Source organism: Dermacentor andersoni, chromosome 9, assembly GCF_023375885.2.
Source record: "Dermacentor andersoni chromosome 9, qqDerAnde1_hic_scaffold, whole genome shotgun sequence".
NCBI lineage: Eukaryota > Metazoa > Arthropoda > Arachnida > Ixodida > Ixodidae > Dermacentor > Dermacentor andersoni.
In genome coordinates, this window is record NC_092822.1 from 53,090,767 (window position 1) to 53,107,586 (window position 16,820).

Below are 16,820 nucleotides of genomic sequence, written 5' to 3' on the forward strand. Positions count from 1 at the left end.
GGCAGGCAAGTAATCGCTATGGTTCCAACCGCTGTGAGGAATATAATGACTTGCATGACCTTTATGCAACCGCTTCAAGAAAGCTTCGCTTGTCAAATTTCAACAAGTTGGGTGTATCTGCATATTTTTTCTTTTTCATGTCAGGAATTCGCAGAACTGACGAAAAGAAAGTTGCGTATTAGAGAGTTTTACCTTGTCCATATACGTACTGAAATTCCAGCTTACGGTAAACCTGAACGGCAGTAAGAAACGCTGGTTGCGACATTTTGTCCAACAGGGCTTGAAACAATTTTCGAGTCTCCCAGGGGGGGGGGGGGGGGGGGGGGGTGTTCTCTCCAAACGAAATATAAAAACGAACGGAACTGAATGCTATCGAATGCGTCCATCTCAGTAGCGGACGATTAGAATGTGGGCATTCACTGCAACGACAACTCTCTGTCCTATCTGGTTAAACTTTGCACCAGAAGATGGCGCGAGTAAGCCGCGTGATCAAGCAAACATACCGGAGCGAATATTCGCAACCAGATGAGGCATGCGTACGCTGCAGCCACAATTCGGAGACCATTCGGTACATCCTAAGGGAATGCGAAGATATTCACGCAGTCAGACCTTCCAGAAGCGCTTGGATTTAAAGTGGACGAAAGCATCAACCTGTCAGCAGTCGAGATAAGCAGTAGAGGTTTAGAATCTCAAGTTTATATGCCACGGTAACACGGCATTCCGTTAACTGCAATTACGTTACGAACAAGCTGAAACTCTTTGTTAAACAGTTTTAGCCTGTTAGTATGCGAATTATTCTTTACGGAAATACGGGGTTACTGTAGATGTGGGCGGCTGTAACAACGCTGGAAACGACATCCTGTGACGTTTGTGCAACGATGCCTGAAACGATTTTAGTGCGTCAGCACTCTTAGGGTGCCTTATGCAATTTTCGGGGGCTATGTATTTATGTGCCGCTATTCAAGAAACTTGTTCACGCAGACATGGATCACTGTAGGTGCGGGTGTGTGTAGGTGCGGCTGTTCAATGAGACTCTTCGATGCCGGCTTCCAGCACTGGGTATGTGCTCTTCAATGAACCTTTTTGATGCCTCCTTGGGTCACTATCTATGTGCCATTTGGCGTGTGCCACTATTCAACGAACGTCTTCGACGCCAACTCAGGCAACTAGTTATGTCCCACTGGGAATGTGCCGCTATAAGATGACTAAAACGTTCCCTTAAATCTCTCGAAAGCCGAACGAAATTGAACCCACGTCACAAGGGTCCCTCAAGGACAGCGACCAGACCCTTTAGGATGGTGCGCCACAAATACACTGGGTGTGTGCCGCTCTTCAACGAACCCCTAACCAAGCTGGATCACTGAGTATGTGCTACTGGATGTGCGGCAAGCGACGAAACAATTCTCAGCATTCGCAGGCACCGGCGAGACACGCTTCTGGTCTCTGAGGCCATTCGCGGCCTTCTCGGCAGCACCGCTGGATGGCGCAGCGCGCCCAGAAAACAAAATAGCGCGAGAGAGGATCCCGGGACTGGACGACGCTTTTCTAAGCGTTCACACGGGCCGGCCTACCGTGCATTTCAGAGGCCACTCGAGCTTCGTGGCGGCGGCACTAGATGGCGCTGGGTGTTCTTAGGGAAGCGCGAAAGAGGAGTCCCGCTGCAGTACACGCCTCATACATAACTCGTACCGATGACGGCAATACGTTGAGTCACTGTTGAGTGAGGAAAGTGTGCCTCGATTCCATGGTAAACACATTACCGTTGGCAGTCGTCGTGAGATAAGTTCTGCCAAATGTTTTTTTTTGTCACGCGGATGTTGTCGTCGAAGGAATACCAAAACAACGAAAGGAGCTGCTGTTCGTTGCATCGCTACCGGTGCTTTTTAACACCAGCACATAAGTAGAATATGCTTAGTCACTGCAGTGACAACTGTGTGTGCTCTCTGGTTAAACTCTGCTCCACTAGATGGCGCTGCCAACTCGGCTGCTCCCTGTAACTCGGCATTCGGTGAATGGTGATTACCGATACGGACAAGCTATAGAACTCTGTAGTTGCGCGTCCACTTACCGTGACGTTGAGCATGACGAACGCTTTGGTGACGGCGAGATGTTCCAGGCGGAGGAGTACCTGATTTGCCGAGAGCCTCTCCAGCGTCAGCACGTGTACTGTACTTGGAAGCGGCGCCCGTAGTCCAATGAACTGGAAAGTACGAAAGCTGAAGTCACGGTGGTTTCTGTAGCACATTATAAACGCCTTGAACAGGGCCGGTTATTATGCCGCGATCCCTCGATTATGGGGTCACTCCAAGCTAAATGTCCCTCCACCGTCTCCCATTTTCTCACGAAAAAAAGAAAACAAAGAAAGACATGGCTATTTAAAGCCTCGCGGAAACTAATTACCTCGTGTATTTTTGCAGAAAGAACACTTTGTTGTCACGTGCCGTGATCTGGGATAAAGACTTCATGCGCATCAGACATATCCAGAATGCGCACTAAGGTGTGTGTTCTCAAGTTTTTGCTACTTGCCGCGGTAGCTTGGCGGCTATGGTGTTGCGCTGCTAAGCATGAGGTCGCGGGATCGAATCCCGGCAGCGGCGGCTGCATTTCGATGGGGGCGAAATGTGTAAACGCCCGTGTCCCATGCATTGGGGGGCCACGTTAAAGATCTCCCTGGTGGTCAAAATTGTTCCGTAGTCTGTACTACGGCGTGCCTCATACTCAAATCGTGGTTTTGGCCCATAAAAACCCAGAATAAAATTCAATAATCTTTTTAAGAGAGCTGTGATTGAACAGAAAGTAAGAAAAAGAAGACAAGCTGCAATAAAAGAAGAGAACTGCGATATCACTCGTCCTACCTCCCGGCTTTTGGCACGCTCTGGTAGGAACGACAGGAAGACAAGGCAAAGACGATATTTTTGGTATAGATTTTGGGACTACGCAACACAGTCAAGCACTTCGGTGCTGAGGAAATTCACGTTGCAATTCCACTCTGTGCATACTGATTTGCTGAAGCTTGAGAGCCATTGCGCTATGCGGGAAAGTGTTGGTACGGAACTATGCCGAGCGCGGTTCAGGAGGCCAAATTAAAGAAGAAAAAAAAATTAATGTCTCGCTTAATATCAAAATGAGATGTTGACAAAAAGGAACTTTGTTTCATATCATTACATAAAGCACCTCATTGTGAAAATCATGGCTTAAAGTTAACCAAAACCATGTTTGTCCACATTTTTTTTTAAAATTAGTATGACAATGTAATTGAACAAGAAAATATTTACTGCAAAGAATTGCTTTAGGAAGTTGTAGTAAAATAACTGCACTGAAAAGAAATGATCAATTGTGAAATTCAGGACCACCTCTTCAGAATATGTATTCTTAAATATATGCCTTTTTCCAAGCATATATTAAGCAAGAGAACTGGTTATCGGCGTAAATCGTGAGCCTCAACTCTGGTGATATGTTGTGTTCTGCTCTATGCAGAAGTATAAAGCTAACGTCATTAGTAAAACTAGCGTCAAATTGTACTTTATAATGCTTAAAATCGCTACGCCTGTAATAATACAGGCTTGATTGATTGGATCGTTCACTATGAAATAGTAATGTTGGCCACAGTCAACAGGCTGCCTGCTTCTCTACAGTGTTCAATTGTTGTATGAGACACGGGGTGAATTTTAAGCTTTCAGCTAATCAGCATTTCGTCGTAAGACACGGAGTAGTCCCGTAGAAAGAAAAAAAGAGAAAAAGGAAAGAAGAACTTTCAATATTTTGCTTTCCGCATAGTCTGAGACTAAGCGCGCAGAAAGAAAGCGTTCTAGCAACTCCATGAGTATTGCATCATCGCTTGCTTAAGCGGTTATTGCGCAGAAAGAAGTTCACGAGGCTGTTATCCTGAAAACGGCCGGTTATTTAGGGAGACGCCGAGGAAAATAGGCGAAAATAAAAAGACGATCCCGATCGAACGCACGTGTTGGAATCGATATGAAGCGGTTAACAAAATTCTAAAAAAAATTCAAATTTTATTCCGGCGCCGTTTCCGTAAAGGAAACGAGCATGCGCATGCGCTCTTGACGACCCGTATTACGAAATGTGACAAGTCATATACTAGGCTTTGTATTTATTCACGTATTCTTATGCAATTATTTCATCAACATCCCCATAATCATAATCAACATGGGGCGATCATCTCACAGATATAGTTGGGGCGTTGGCGCGAAATCGTTGACGCGAAGGACAACGGTAAGGTTTGCAATTATCCACGCGTACCTCTCCCGCGTCTGTGACGCGGAAGCACGCGCTTTTGCTTAATTAGGAAAACAGACGATGATGATGATGATGATTTATTGGCATCCCCTTTGAAACGGGGCAGTGAGAAATAGCGCCTACCGTGGTCAAAACGTAAAACGGACGCCGACCAAAAACATAAAAAGGAAAACGAGACGTTTCGACTCCCACACGGAGCCTTTGTTCAAGGTGAAGAGGGTTCCCGTTTGGGATCCGAAACCTGTTTTCTTTTTATGTGTTTGGTCGGCGTACATTTGATCTTACTTTGCGCAATTCTGATGTGACGTGTCTTCGTCGAACTCTTCATTTCTAATCACGATTTTGTTTCAGGTAATCAGGTACGCTATACATGCTTTTCATCCTAGCTCTCTTGTGTACATCTCCTTAAATCTTTTTTCTATTCCTCAAAACTTCTTTGTCTACCTTGTGAAAGCAAAGTATCACGATTTGCAAAGTAGTGGCGGACCTCTTCCGGGCAGTGGATGAACTACAACATCCTACTGGAAAACGAGGCATATCCGCGCTGTCACTGTCTGTGATATTTGACTGCTTCCCGGCCTGATGCAGTCGTGCTGAGTCACTTGCGTTTCAAAGGGTAACGATAACGTGGCCTAGAACGCGCGCTCTTCATCGCTGGCCTCGCTGGTTTGTCAGCCCTCAATACCCATAATAAACCGTCACTGACTTATGCTGTCTGAAGTTAAAAAAAGAAAGTCGCAGTTTCGCCCGGAAGGCGAAGCATCGATGGCGATAGCAAATTAATAGACAGCTATACGAAGTAAAGACAGTAGTTTTATCGGCCTCATAAACGTCCGTAAACATTTGCTTACTGACTAAATGAACAAGCATGGTATCACGCGCGCACAAGTAAACATGAACACATCTCACTCAATAAGCGCGGACACTCGCTGTTGAAGCGATGGAGTGAGAAAGCACGGCAGCAGCAACGAGCGCATTTACCTTCGTGCTACCTGTCGCTTCAACGCCAACTAAGCGGCAGAACACGGCACGCCGACGAAGCTATGAGCCCTCGGCGCATGTAGACTCTGTACTAATCGCGGATCGCTTTCAAGATAACGGCCTGCACGGCCCCGCGCGGCCGTGCCACACGCGGCTTCTCTCCCTCCTTCACCCCGGTAGCTTGCGCGCGGCGGAAGACGGCGCGCTTCCTTCCCGCTTTCCTCCCTTCGGCGCGCGAGATTGAGCCATCATCGTCGCCTCATGCTCGCGAGCTTTCACTTCTACATACAGCATGGTTGTGACAATGTTATTACCCTTTAACTTTAACCGAACATAACAGCGACGGTGACGGCACAAATGCGTCTGGAGTGCCTATATAATTGCTGTCGCAAAAGAAACGAAGAAGAAAAAAGAACGCATGTTGAAGTCATTACACAACGACTTATTGCGTTTCTTAGAAAGTGGTGAACCGTCCATGTGGAACTTCAGGTTGGAGAACCTTTCGCGTGCGTGCGCAGAATATTTTTGCCAATGGTCCATTGTTCCTATGAGACATGATTTACGCTCCGAGCGTGGTAAAGCACTAGTTGTCATTAGCATGAGAGAAGTATATGTATGGGACTGTGGCTTACTTATTTCGTAGGCGACAGATGCATGTACACTTATTTCGTGACAAGTAGCACTTTGGGACGGTTTCTGCGCGCCACGCATACGTGCGTCTTCGGACTATGATGCAGACAGAAGTTGGTCTGTGACTAAGTGTATAAAGAATCCGGTTCTCATGGAGAGTGAACTGACCAAGTCGGTATTGATTCACGTTAAAGATTTAGCGCTAGGAAAGAGGAAGACAAAGGATGTACGCGCCACGAGCGCTTTCTGACAACTGAAGGTTTATTTCAGAAAAAAAAAAAATTGTAAGACTTGCGCATGGGTGCGGGGAGAAAATTATTACAGCGATAACACAACTAGAACAAGCATGATCTTGACGTCAAAACAGGGCTCTATCGCACATTGAACCAAGATAGGAAAATGTGGTAGTCATCCTGCTCCAAAAAGACAGCGCTTTCTCGCGCAGCGCTTTAGAGGGTTGGCTGACGCATATATTTTCATTTTTATTCCCACACCACTCGCGACGCGTTCTTCCTTTGTCTTCGTCTTTGCTAGTGCTAAATTTTCAACAAGAATCCGGTTCTTATGGAGCGGGTTCGAAACTGATTCGTTCCGACGGACGCTTAAAGGGACACTAAAGGCAAACACTAAGTCAGCCTATAGTTAAAGATTAGTGCTCGAGAATATCTAAGGCATCAATATTATCGCGAACAGAGCCTTAATAATCGAGAAATTGAGCTACATGCCGGACATGATTAGAGACTCCCCTGAGACATTCAAGTACTTGCCCTATAACGAAGCACTCCTGAGTTAATTTCTGTCACTAGCACTCAACTACTCGTTGCGAAAACACACGCTCATATTGCATAATCAGATGAAATAAAATGTTACTTGTGCAGTTCGATTTGATGTTTAGGAAAAAGAACTCGTTGAAATTTTTTTTATTTGAATATACTGCAGGCCCTTCACGGCCCGTGCAGGAGTGGTACAGAAATGTAAGGATAAAAAAAAACCATGGTGAAAAGTCAATACACTGAATGCGGTTAATAAAAGAGTCGATGTTATCGCGACACAATATCGTTAGTTAACTTATTCCACTGGGAAATGGCCGACGGAAAAGGGAATTTCCGTTGACAACGACGTGTGTGGTCGAAAGGTTTCCTTCTCGCTCGATTCTGCGCCGCCCACGCTTTCGCGTTTCAATACTTCCCTGATCGCGTAGTGCTGCGCTGGTTTTGCTGAATCGCGAAACTCGCACAAACTGTCGCGGGATGCCCGCACGGTCTACGCCACTTGACCAAAAAAGCAGCTGCAGCGGTGAATCCGCCGCTCTGTCTAGGCTCGGTGGCGCCGTCTGTCGGGCGCCGTTTTACTCACCGACGGCAACAAAGGGCGCTGATGGCCTATGCAACGTCACCGCTCCTCCGGTTAGATGGCGCGAGATTTGAATATCGAAAAAGGTATTCGGACCGTTCAGATACAATTTTCTCGTAAACTAAGTCTTTTTTTGGCAGGAAACAAGCGTCTCGAGGTTTCTGGAATGGTATTTAAACAGTCCACGTCGACTTAGCATTCACCTTTAGCGTCCCTTTAATTGTTTTCTTCATCAACCCGTTGATGCTCAAACGCAGTTTCACACCCAGAAAAAATGAAGCGACTTGTTCAACTTCATTTGTGGCCATAGAGACTACATTTGCACGCACAAAATAAGCAGCGAAAGGTTATTTGAGTTACATACAATCTATTAAAGTATTTAATAATTAATTCATTTGTCGAACTAGCCACTGGTGAAACTTCACATCATCATGTCGAAAACGCAACTATGAGCTTTGTGTTAACAGGACACCAAAGAAGAATATTATTTCCATCTAGAGTGAAATATTACGCATCTGTGATAAGGAATTCAGTATTCGTAGCGTAAACAGTGCTAAGCGACAGTTTGTCGAAAATGGAAAATAGAAGCCGCGCCACCTGTTGTAGACTGCGGCAACTCTCACGCGATGTCAGCACTTGATCATTCACATTGAGCAGCACAGAGTCACGTTGAGATTACGTCGATTCGTTGATGCTGGCGCGGGAGGTTGAAATGGAGGAGCAGTAGCGGAACCATGGGCGGCAATTTCCTACGCGACAAATTGGTAAATTAGTGCCCAAAAACAGAATGGTGATATACTTGTAGCCGAATAATCTAGTGATCTATCGCGTCTTTATATTTTATTTTAGTATCCCTTTAAGCTTCCCGCGCTCAAATCAGCCCCTCGAGGCAACAAATTCAGCATATCATATGCGACACGTTGAGAATCACAAGGTTTGAGTCGTAAAACGATGCGAGACAGGAACCTAACTACCCCACAAGTGCCCGACGTGATGCAAACTGCGCTTCGCACTAAAATAGAAGCGGAAGATGTGTATAGTCTAAAGGGTGTTTTCACGCAGCACGAACGAATTACCTTTTCTTTCTTCGGCCTCCATCCGGCGGGCGTGAAGACAAGAAGTGGTCTGTAGACCAGCTGAAGTGCCTGCGGCCGCAGCAGGGGTCCCGCCTCTGCTATGGATCCCAAGAAGAGCCGGTGGGTGCCTTTCGCCACCAGGCCAGCACCGTCAGCGCCCATTTCTTGCAAGCTCTCGCTTACCCCGAGCGCGTCGTTGGTGTTGTGGCGGCGATGCACCTGCATCACGGATGCTCACGTTTCGCGTTGACTGGACACGTCATTTGCCAGGCGCCTATCACACGTGCAGGTCCCAGAAGGAATAGCGAATAGATCGATTTCGCCACTGTCCAGGTACGGGATCGTACCTGCAGCCGCAGCTAATGCCTGTATGTTGACGCTATTCATGTGCTTGTGACCCGTCTTTGCGTGTCTAGCGCGTGTTAACGTTTTTTTTTTTTGCATATTATTGGTTGTTTTTCTCCTCGTTATTCGTACCTATATTCGGGAATTCTGGGATAGCCGGCCCTGAGGAGGCTTACGTTGCCATGTTTTACATAACGAGGATGTAGAGAATTGCTAGTTCTAGGTTTACTTACCCATTAATTACACGTGAAATACAGAGGGGACAGATAATATGCGGTAATTGGCCTTATCACATAGGCAGAAGTCGACGACAAATCCAAATAGCCGCGCAACAGTATAGCGTAAATCGCTGTGTGACAGTAAAATAATAATACAAAGATGGGTTAATCTCTGCTTGACTGTAAAATAATAATAAAAGAATAGGTTCTGCCTCGGAAACGACGACTGACAACAGCGACGAACAAGCAAACAAGCAAGCAATCAGGAAAACAAACAGCAACGTACGCCGTCACACTTAGTTGCGTAAGCAAGTGAACGAGATCAACACGCTTAGGCACAAGTGCGTGCATTGCTGGTTTACGGAAAATCTTGGGAAGAACGGCCCTCCCACGTACGTTACCACCATCAAAATATCACTATTTTTTGCTTCTCTGACGCTATACTTGGGTTGAAATGTGCTTTGAGAGGAAAGCAGCGAGAATGCCACGGTGGGTTTTCTCAGCGACTTTTGTAATAGGTGAAAAGGTGCATCTTCTAAACACAGCTGCTGTGATAGAATTTCTTTCGTTGTTTCCCTGCGTGCTAATCTCGAGAGTTAAGCTGGCATCGGTTGCGACAACATACTATTAGACAGCTACTACAAGAAGTAAAGATAGTAGTTTAATCGGCTGTATAAAACTTGCAAACATTCGTTTCCTAATTTACAAGCATGGTGTCACGCACGCACAGGCAAACATAAACACATCTCACTCGATGACCGTGGACACTCGGTGTCAAAATGCTGGCGTCAGGAAGGGCGAACGAATTTGCCCTTCGTGCTGCCTGTCGCTTCAACGCGAACTATGCGGCGTGAAGCGCCGCGCACACGAAGCACCTGCCTTCGGCATGCCTGGACTGTGTGCCCATCACAGATGGCTTTCAAGATACGGCCCGCGTGTCCGCGCTCAGCCGCGCGGTACCCAGCCGGTGCCGGAGTAGAACGCCTCCCCCTGCTTCTTCCTTGCGCACGACGGAAGACGGCGCGCTTCCTCCCCGCCTTTCTCCCTAGCGCGTGCGACGTCGAGCCACCAACCTTGTCACTTGCACTCGCACCGACAACATACGGCGCACGGCCGCGGTATTATCGCACTTGAACTTTATAGAGAACATCACGGCGACGGCGCGAATGCGACTGGAGTGTCCGTATAATTGCTAACGCAATAAAATAAATTGCGAGCTTATCATTGTCGCCCTTGAGCGCCGTAAGAAAAACACATGGCAACCATGGTGATGACGTGCTAATTAGTTAATAATTGCTTGAAAAACAACGCTTCTAATGGCCTTCGGAACGCCATAGCAATACACTGTCATAGCCACTCAGTTCACATGGCGGATTCTGTTGGTTAGGGTTCAGTATTAGTGCATCTTGCATAAGCTAGCGCCGCGAGCACCTACTACAAATTTTCGTTTAAAGTGTGCGGTGTAGGAGTTGTAGGTCGTAGGGAGGAACTTGGGAGGAACTAGGCGTACGGGATTTATTTACAGATTTTTACATTAGAACAGGAGATACATTCGACAGTCTAGCGTGACTCCCAAATGGAGCACGCAAGACGAAGCACACAGCACACGAACACGAAGCTCCAAACGCACTGCTTCTCGAGCACGGGCACTCAGCTCACGAGCACACCCTATAGCAGCCGACAACAGCTGCTTATAAACACTGTCCTCCCTAGATCCCTAGGTGAGAGAAAAACGGCAGTTCACCGCCGATTCGTAGCGTCCAACGTCAACGTATTCGACCCGCCTTCTGATGGAGGAGGGCTCACACACGCACGTACGCACTCGTCTCACTGCCCCCACCGAGGTAAGACGGTCTTCGCAGAACTGTGTCTTGCCCAGAGGAGGCGCCTCTTATTCCCCGAGCTGATCCCCGCCGCGTGGCCGCCGTGGTTCTCCATTGTCTTGCGTCTTGATAAGCGCGTCGGACGGTGCCGCCAAATACATTCCCTCGGTAACTCCCTCGCTCCCGAAAGACCGGGTCGGTGGTGGCGAGTTCACTAACAATAATTGGTCCGCCGATCGCGTTTAGTCATAGCGGCACCGAGGAGGTTTTGACGCGGCACCTCGTGGTCCCTATGAAATGAGTCACCGCGGCAGGTGTTGAAGGCTTCCATGGTCTCTTCGGTGAAGCTCGCCACGCTCGCAGCTGCAGCGGGCTGAGAAAACTTTGCATGTCGGCACCTCTGCCGGACGCTCCTAACAGCGGTAGTCCGAGGAATTGGCATTTGTGGAATACTCAGCTGCGAATATTCTTCAACGAAGCGGCTGCCGTCAGGCTAACTTTTACTCTTGGTCTCGGAACACGTAGTAACATGGCTGGGAATGGCACAACTGGGGATGTCACACGCAAGCGAGTGAGTAACGTCACGTGCAAGTGAATGAAGTACCAATAGGCAGCACAGGGTGAGATTGAAAGGACGCTTCCAGTGCCACGAATATCCTTCCCGCGTCTGGACTTTTTTAACCACGAATCGGCGCCAGCGTACAGCCTTTACAGCGTTTACGATGCCAACACTCGGTGCTTTCGTGACATCAGAGAGATTGAGCTCCTGCCATATAACGTACTGCCATACTGGGTTACCGGATACGCGGACGGCAGTATGAACGCCGGTACCGTCCCCGTGTGACATTTTGTCAAGCAGTGACGCGTTAAACAAGGCTAGAGTAGGGTGCGCCATGACAGGCGATGTCATCGCCTTATCCTCCTGAGGGCCGGAGGTGCTTCTTTTGTCACAGATTTCTCCCCTTATTTATAGAATATGGTATTTTGGATTCCAGAAAACCACACAGCTACATTTTAGTGTGTTTCGAATTTCCAGTTGTCAGCACGGCAATGTCCAATACATTGGGCATTGCCGAGGACTTCGAAAGTTCGTAAGAGACACTGTTAACTTGTCATCGCAGGCCCGCAGCACGGGAAGACAGAACGCACATTATCGCGCAGTTTACGACGACTGAACGACACGAGCAAGGTCGTCGCTGGGCCCGAAGTCATTCCTATTTAAAGGGAAGCTGAAACACTTTTCGAAAAAAATGAGTTCTCTGCGGCATTCTACAGTTTTGAGTCCCCTGAACACGAATATCTGGTTCAAAAAGGGCGGAAACAAACGCAAGCGGCTGTTTTTCCAAGAAAACGAGCACCAGCGCCTCAGGGCATCGCGCGAACGCCGCTGTTGCCCGTGATTGGTCGGGGCCGCTGTGACGTCGTTGGCGGTAGTCGCCGGTCGGCGCCGCCGCATGTCTCCGTTTCAGAGCGTAGCACCAGTTTTTTCTCTCTGGTAGCACGCGGTTCTGCTGTTCTGGCTTCATAGCTGAGTTGCAAGATGGAACGTTCTCGCTGTCTCCGACAGCTTGTATTGTCCCCGTACATGTTTGAACCCACAGCCGATACGGAAAACGATGGCGGCAACAGAGTCAACGACGATATTGAGTGTGCCAACAGCGAGAGCGATGTGTGCACCTTCTCGCGCGCTGGAAATCTTAGCTGGGACGTATGTTTTTTTTTTTTTTTTTCATGTAGCTGCACGTTGCAATGACGGGAGAAAAAATGCGCTAAAGTGTCACTGGGAACATGCTGCTGGAAGAATGTCGAAGCACTAACTTCTCATTAGATTTACACGGGTGCAATTCCGCGATGTCAAGCACCTTGCCGCTGCTTGTCTAAGGTCCCGTGGTTTTTTCAGCGTTGATACACGAACGCGAACATAAGTGCCGCGTTTCAAAGCGCGCACATGCAGTGCTGTGAGGTACAGTCATGGAAGTTGCTTATCATACACATCCAGAGATGACCAGAGGTATTATATGTGCAATATTCATACTATGGTTCGACGACTTTGCGAGTGTGGCTCGATCAAGAATCGGTATGCGTGCTCCATGCTAGTGTTGACATAAAGATATTAGGCAGTTTTAGCACCGCCGTGTGGTAAACACGATAACTGAACCGTACGTCGAATGTCACTAGGCAAGCCTACACTTCATTTGATACCTCAGGTGCATCGCTGTGGAAGCTACGCTCGAAGTCCGGTCACCAAAATTTATTACTGCGCGCGTTTCCGTCTATGCTTCGCAGCGTGCCAGCGGCGTTTGCTCGCGCGAGCATGCACGTGAAGCTGCCGCGATGGGCTGCAATTAAAAAATACCGAAAAGAATTTTTTTTTTAAAGAACGTGTTAGCAGCCGTATAAGTACACGGATGGTTTCTATGGGTAAATTCTTTTTTTTTTTTCATTCCGGACTGAGCTTATATATGGAAAGCTTTCTGAAAAATCGGGTCAAGAAACACCGAACTTTTTCTAAGTGCGAACTCAGCCACTGCAAGAAGTATCTCAAGCCTCCACAGCGTTGTACCTGATGTATGAAACGGAGTATAGCAACGCTAGCAACAACGCGTTTTCGCATTTGTCGTAAGGCTATCCGGCTACGCTAAAACTGTGTTACCAGACGTTAATGGCTGCAAATGTTCGTATTTCTCCAGTGCATCAATGTGGGCCTAATCACGCTTTCATTAAACTAGGTGCACCTGCATGTGCTGCGTATTGATGGAAGATGAAGAGAACTGCTTGTGCTGCCAGGAGGTGCAAGAGATTAGGAAAAAACAGAAGCGCTCGCAGTGCGTAACAAGTTCAAGACAATTCAGGACTGTGTGCCTCAGCAGGGCAGTACTGGAAGTGGCACTTGCCCAGAAAGGAGTCGAACCGGCTGGACAAGGCAAGAAGTTTACACACAGGTGTGAAAATGATATGGCCAATGGAAAAAGAGTGATGCAAAAGCAATTTTTTTCTACAGGCAGTTGAGGTATGCAGCATACCGCCAGTTTGTCTGGCTAGTATGGAAAAAGTTGGGAAAGAAGAACCGTCGAATTCTGCCAAGCTATGTACTTGAAGTTGTTCGGGCTTCAGTCGCGCCGATTTAATAGGAATACCGATTGCCCGCATCGTTGTCAAGCTCCGATGATAGTCACTGTCGCGGAAATGGTCCGAGCACAGCACAGTTGATTTCGTCGGCACGAACTTATCTCTCCTCACCGCACGTACCCACTGCGCTGCTAGCTTCTTTTCCTTCGGGAATTTGTGAAACACCACATCGTCTCGCCCGCCTGTGTTCGCGCAGCCGAATGCTGCATAGAACGAGGGCATGTTGGGCGCCCTTGGCTGTAGGCACTCACGCAGCACAGAAGGAAAGAACAGTTTACGAAAATCGCAAAACAAACGTGAGCGGCGGCGGCAGATCTCTCGTAGCGTCGTTCAGTAAAGCGCATGTCAGCACGCCGGTCCGCAGCTCGGTTGGCTCGGTCTCCGCCCATGACGTCACTCTCGCCGGTTCTCTCCTCTGCCAACGTCCTCACCCGGCGCTCCGGGAAGCGATGGGGGCGTGTCCGCGCAGGTGATTTAGAAAGCGATTTCCGCCCGTTATATTAACAAAACGAAAAAAAAAATTTCGGAACCGTAAATTATTAGGTCTGTTCTTCCCAATCCCAGCAATTCATAGAAATTGAAAACCGTTTCAGCTTCCCTTTAAAGGCACTATGCTGTAGTGTCGTTCCTGAGGCGCCGCGGGAAACTTGAGCAGTGAACACACTCCGCACACAAGAAAACAAGCGCCTTGCACCTCCATGAACGTCGCAAGGCTCATTGCATGGGCAGCCTTCTCTTTCGCTGGTTGTTGTTGCAGCCAACGACGGCACAGCGCCGCCTGGACGAATAACCTTTGTACGTACATCCCACTCAGCAGATGCGGTAAGGACACGTATATCACATACCCTTGTATGCCCTGAGGCATTTATCCTCGCATTTAAAAAAAAAAAAAAAAAAAAAAACAGCTCAGCAGATGTCGCAAGACGACGTCCAAACGTTACAGAGGCACTTAAATTTCCTTAAGTGAATTGAATGCGAAAGCATTCTGTGACTCTTCCACTCGATGCTTTTCCCTTGGTCATGTGCTCGAATTGGGTAAAGTCAATTTTGACGGTGGGCCACCCAAATTTTTGGGGTGGGCCAAGTCAATTTAGGGAGTTGGTCAGGTCGGAATTTCGAACGTGGGTCAAACCTGTCTTCTAAGTGGTCAAAGCCACCGTGTCGGACGGACGCCATGGTTTGGCCCAATTCGGAAAACCGTGGGATTCACCGCAGCAGGTCCAGCGCCGGGAACGTGACGTCATCACTTGGTCACGTGGGTTTTCTTGCCATATAGGATGCTAACGCCTGACTTTCCGCTTCGTGGGGCACATGCGGTCTTTCGCCTTAAAAAACGCACTGTGCGAATACGCACCGCGAGTGCGGCCATTTTCTCCCGTCTCACAAAGCCCTCGCTGCCCTCGCCAGAAGGCGAGGGCAGCGGGGGTGTCGAGAGTAACGGTGTCGAGAGTAACGAGAGCCCTGGCGTCGAGAGTAACGGCACGCCTGGCACTCACGCTACAAGGCTATATAAGATCTACACGTCTGCACCGCGCAATAAACGAGGACAGGAGCTCTGTGCAAACCAACTCACCCAAGCTTACACTTTATCAAGTTATAAAAAATCTGGCCTAAGGGCACTTACACCTGAAGGTTATTATAGAATGTGGTAGGTCCCCGGTAGTATTAGTTTAGTGCGCTCTCTGGTTAAGTTATTCGTGGTAAGTGTTCGTTATACCAGCGTTATTGCTTGTGTACCCCTCTCCTGTAACCGTGGATTCCTCAAGCGACAATACTCTTACGGACAAGCTAAATCTCTCTTATAACCAAGAGTGGTGTCAACGACAAAGAGGAGACAATTTGATGAGTGTGTCGAGGTGGGATCGCTCTCGGCAGCCATTTTGTTTGGTGTATCGTTGCCTTGCTTGCTGGAGAACTTCCAAATGCCCGTTTACGTGTGATTCCCTGATTTCCGCAACGTGACAGTACTTTTGTACATCCGGGGGCATGTTTCGCTTCTGTGCCTTATTACTCCGTGCACTGGGAAAGGATATAACTCGCTGCCATTTAGGTGACACGTAAACCGGTAGGTGGAAAGCATGTTACCATGAGCTCGAGCTGTCCAGAGCGCAGGCTGCTGCCTCCCTGGGGACGGTCCGGTAGAATCATCATCTGAAGCCCCTTGATTCGGTCCTGCGGGAGCCGAAACATAACCTTCAGCTTGCTGGTTCGAATAATTGCATATATCAAAAGGCAGCTGACGTGGTGCTGCTTTATTACATAGTATACGACACAAGTGAGAATAAACCTTATACGCTAATAGCGTTCGCTTCCCTTACAAAGCTGCAATGAATTACCTTCACTAAATTCTAAGACTACCGCCCTGGTATAACCAAGTGGATATGGCATTGCGCTGCTAAGCTCGGGATAGCGGGTTCGATCCCGACAGAGGCGGCCGCATTTCGGAGAGAGCAAAATGCAAAAAAAAAAGTTTCGTTTACTTCGGTTAAAGTGCACGTTGAAGGACCCCAAGTAGTGCGAATTAGTGTGGGGTGGTCTACTACGACATGCCTCCTAATCAGATTGTCAGTCTTGCGCGTAAGGCCCCGGATTTTTGTTCTTTTTGGTTTGGGTATTAGCGGGAGAGGGTGGAAGGAGGGTGTCATAGTTGAAACGTACCTTGATGTATATCCACGATGTGACGGGATAGTAGTTGGAAGGAATCGGCAGCGCGTATGGTTGCTGCGTCCTTCTGCGGGGCAGCGGATATAATTTGATTTGAGAAATTGAGAAATTAGATTTCTTCGACTCATAAAAGCAAGAGAATGTCGCTACTGGAACAACCCATTGTCAGTTATTACTTTATGAGTTAGGCTTAGTGGAAAGCGCAATGTTATTTTTAGTGCTGCCTCTAAAACGTAGCAAGTCGTAGACGACTGAAACCTACAAAAGTATTGTACTCAGACTGTTGAGGTGAATGCTGTCAGTAACGGTTATATTGTCGGTAAAATTTATAGTGTTTTCCATGC

General features: G+C 47.9%; 1 protein-coding gene across 1 annotated transcript in view; it reads right to left on the reverse strand.

Annotated features, from left to right (window-relative positions):
• The window catches only part of LOC129384034 (lysosomal alpha-mannosidase-like), a 36,573-nt gene that overhangs the window by 5,280 nt on the left and 14,473 nt on the right, over positions 1–16,820 (reverse strand). Inside the window, exons 5-8 of the mRNA XM_055069100.1 lie at positions 16,471–16,543; positions 15,898–15,984; positions 8,298–8,516; positions 2,069–2,200 (exon numbers count right to left, since the gene is read on the reverse strand). Coding sequence (XP_054925075.1) covers positions 2,069–2,200; positions 8,298–8,516; positions 15,898–15,984; positions 16,471–16,543 — 511 coding nt within the window. The remainder of the gene's footprint in view (positions 1–2,068; positions 2,201–8,297; positions 8,517–15,897; positions 15,985–16,470; positions 16,544–16,820) is intronic.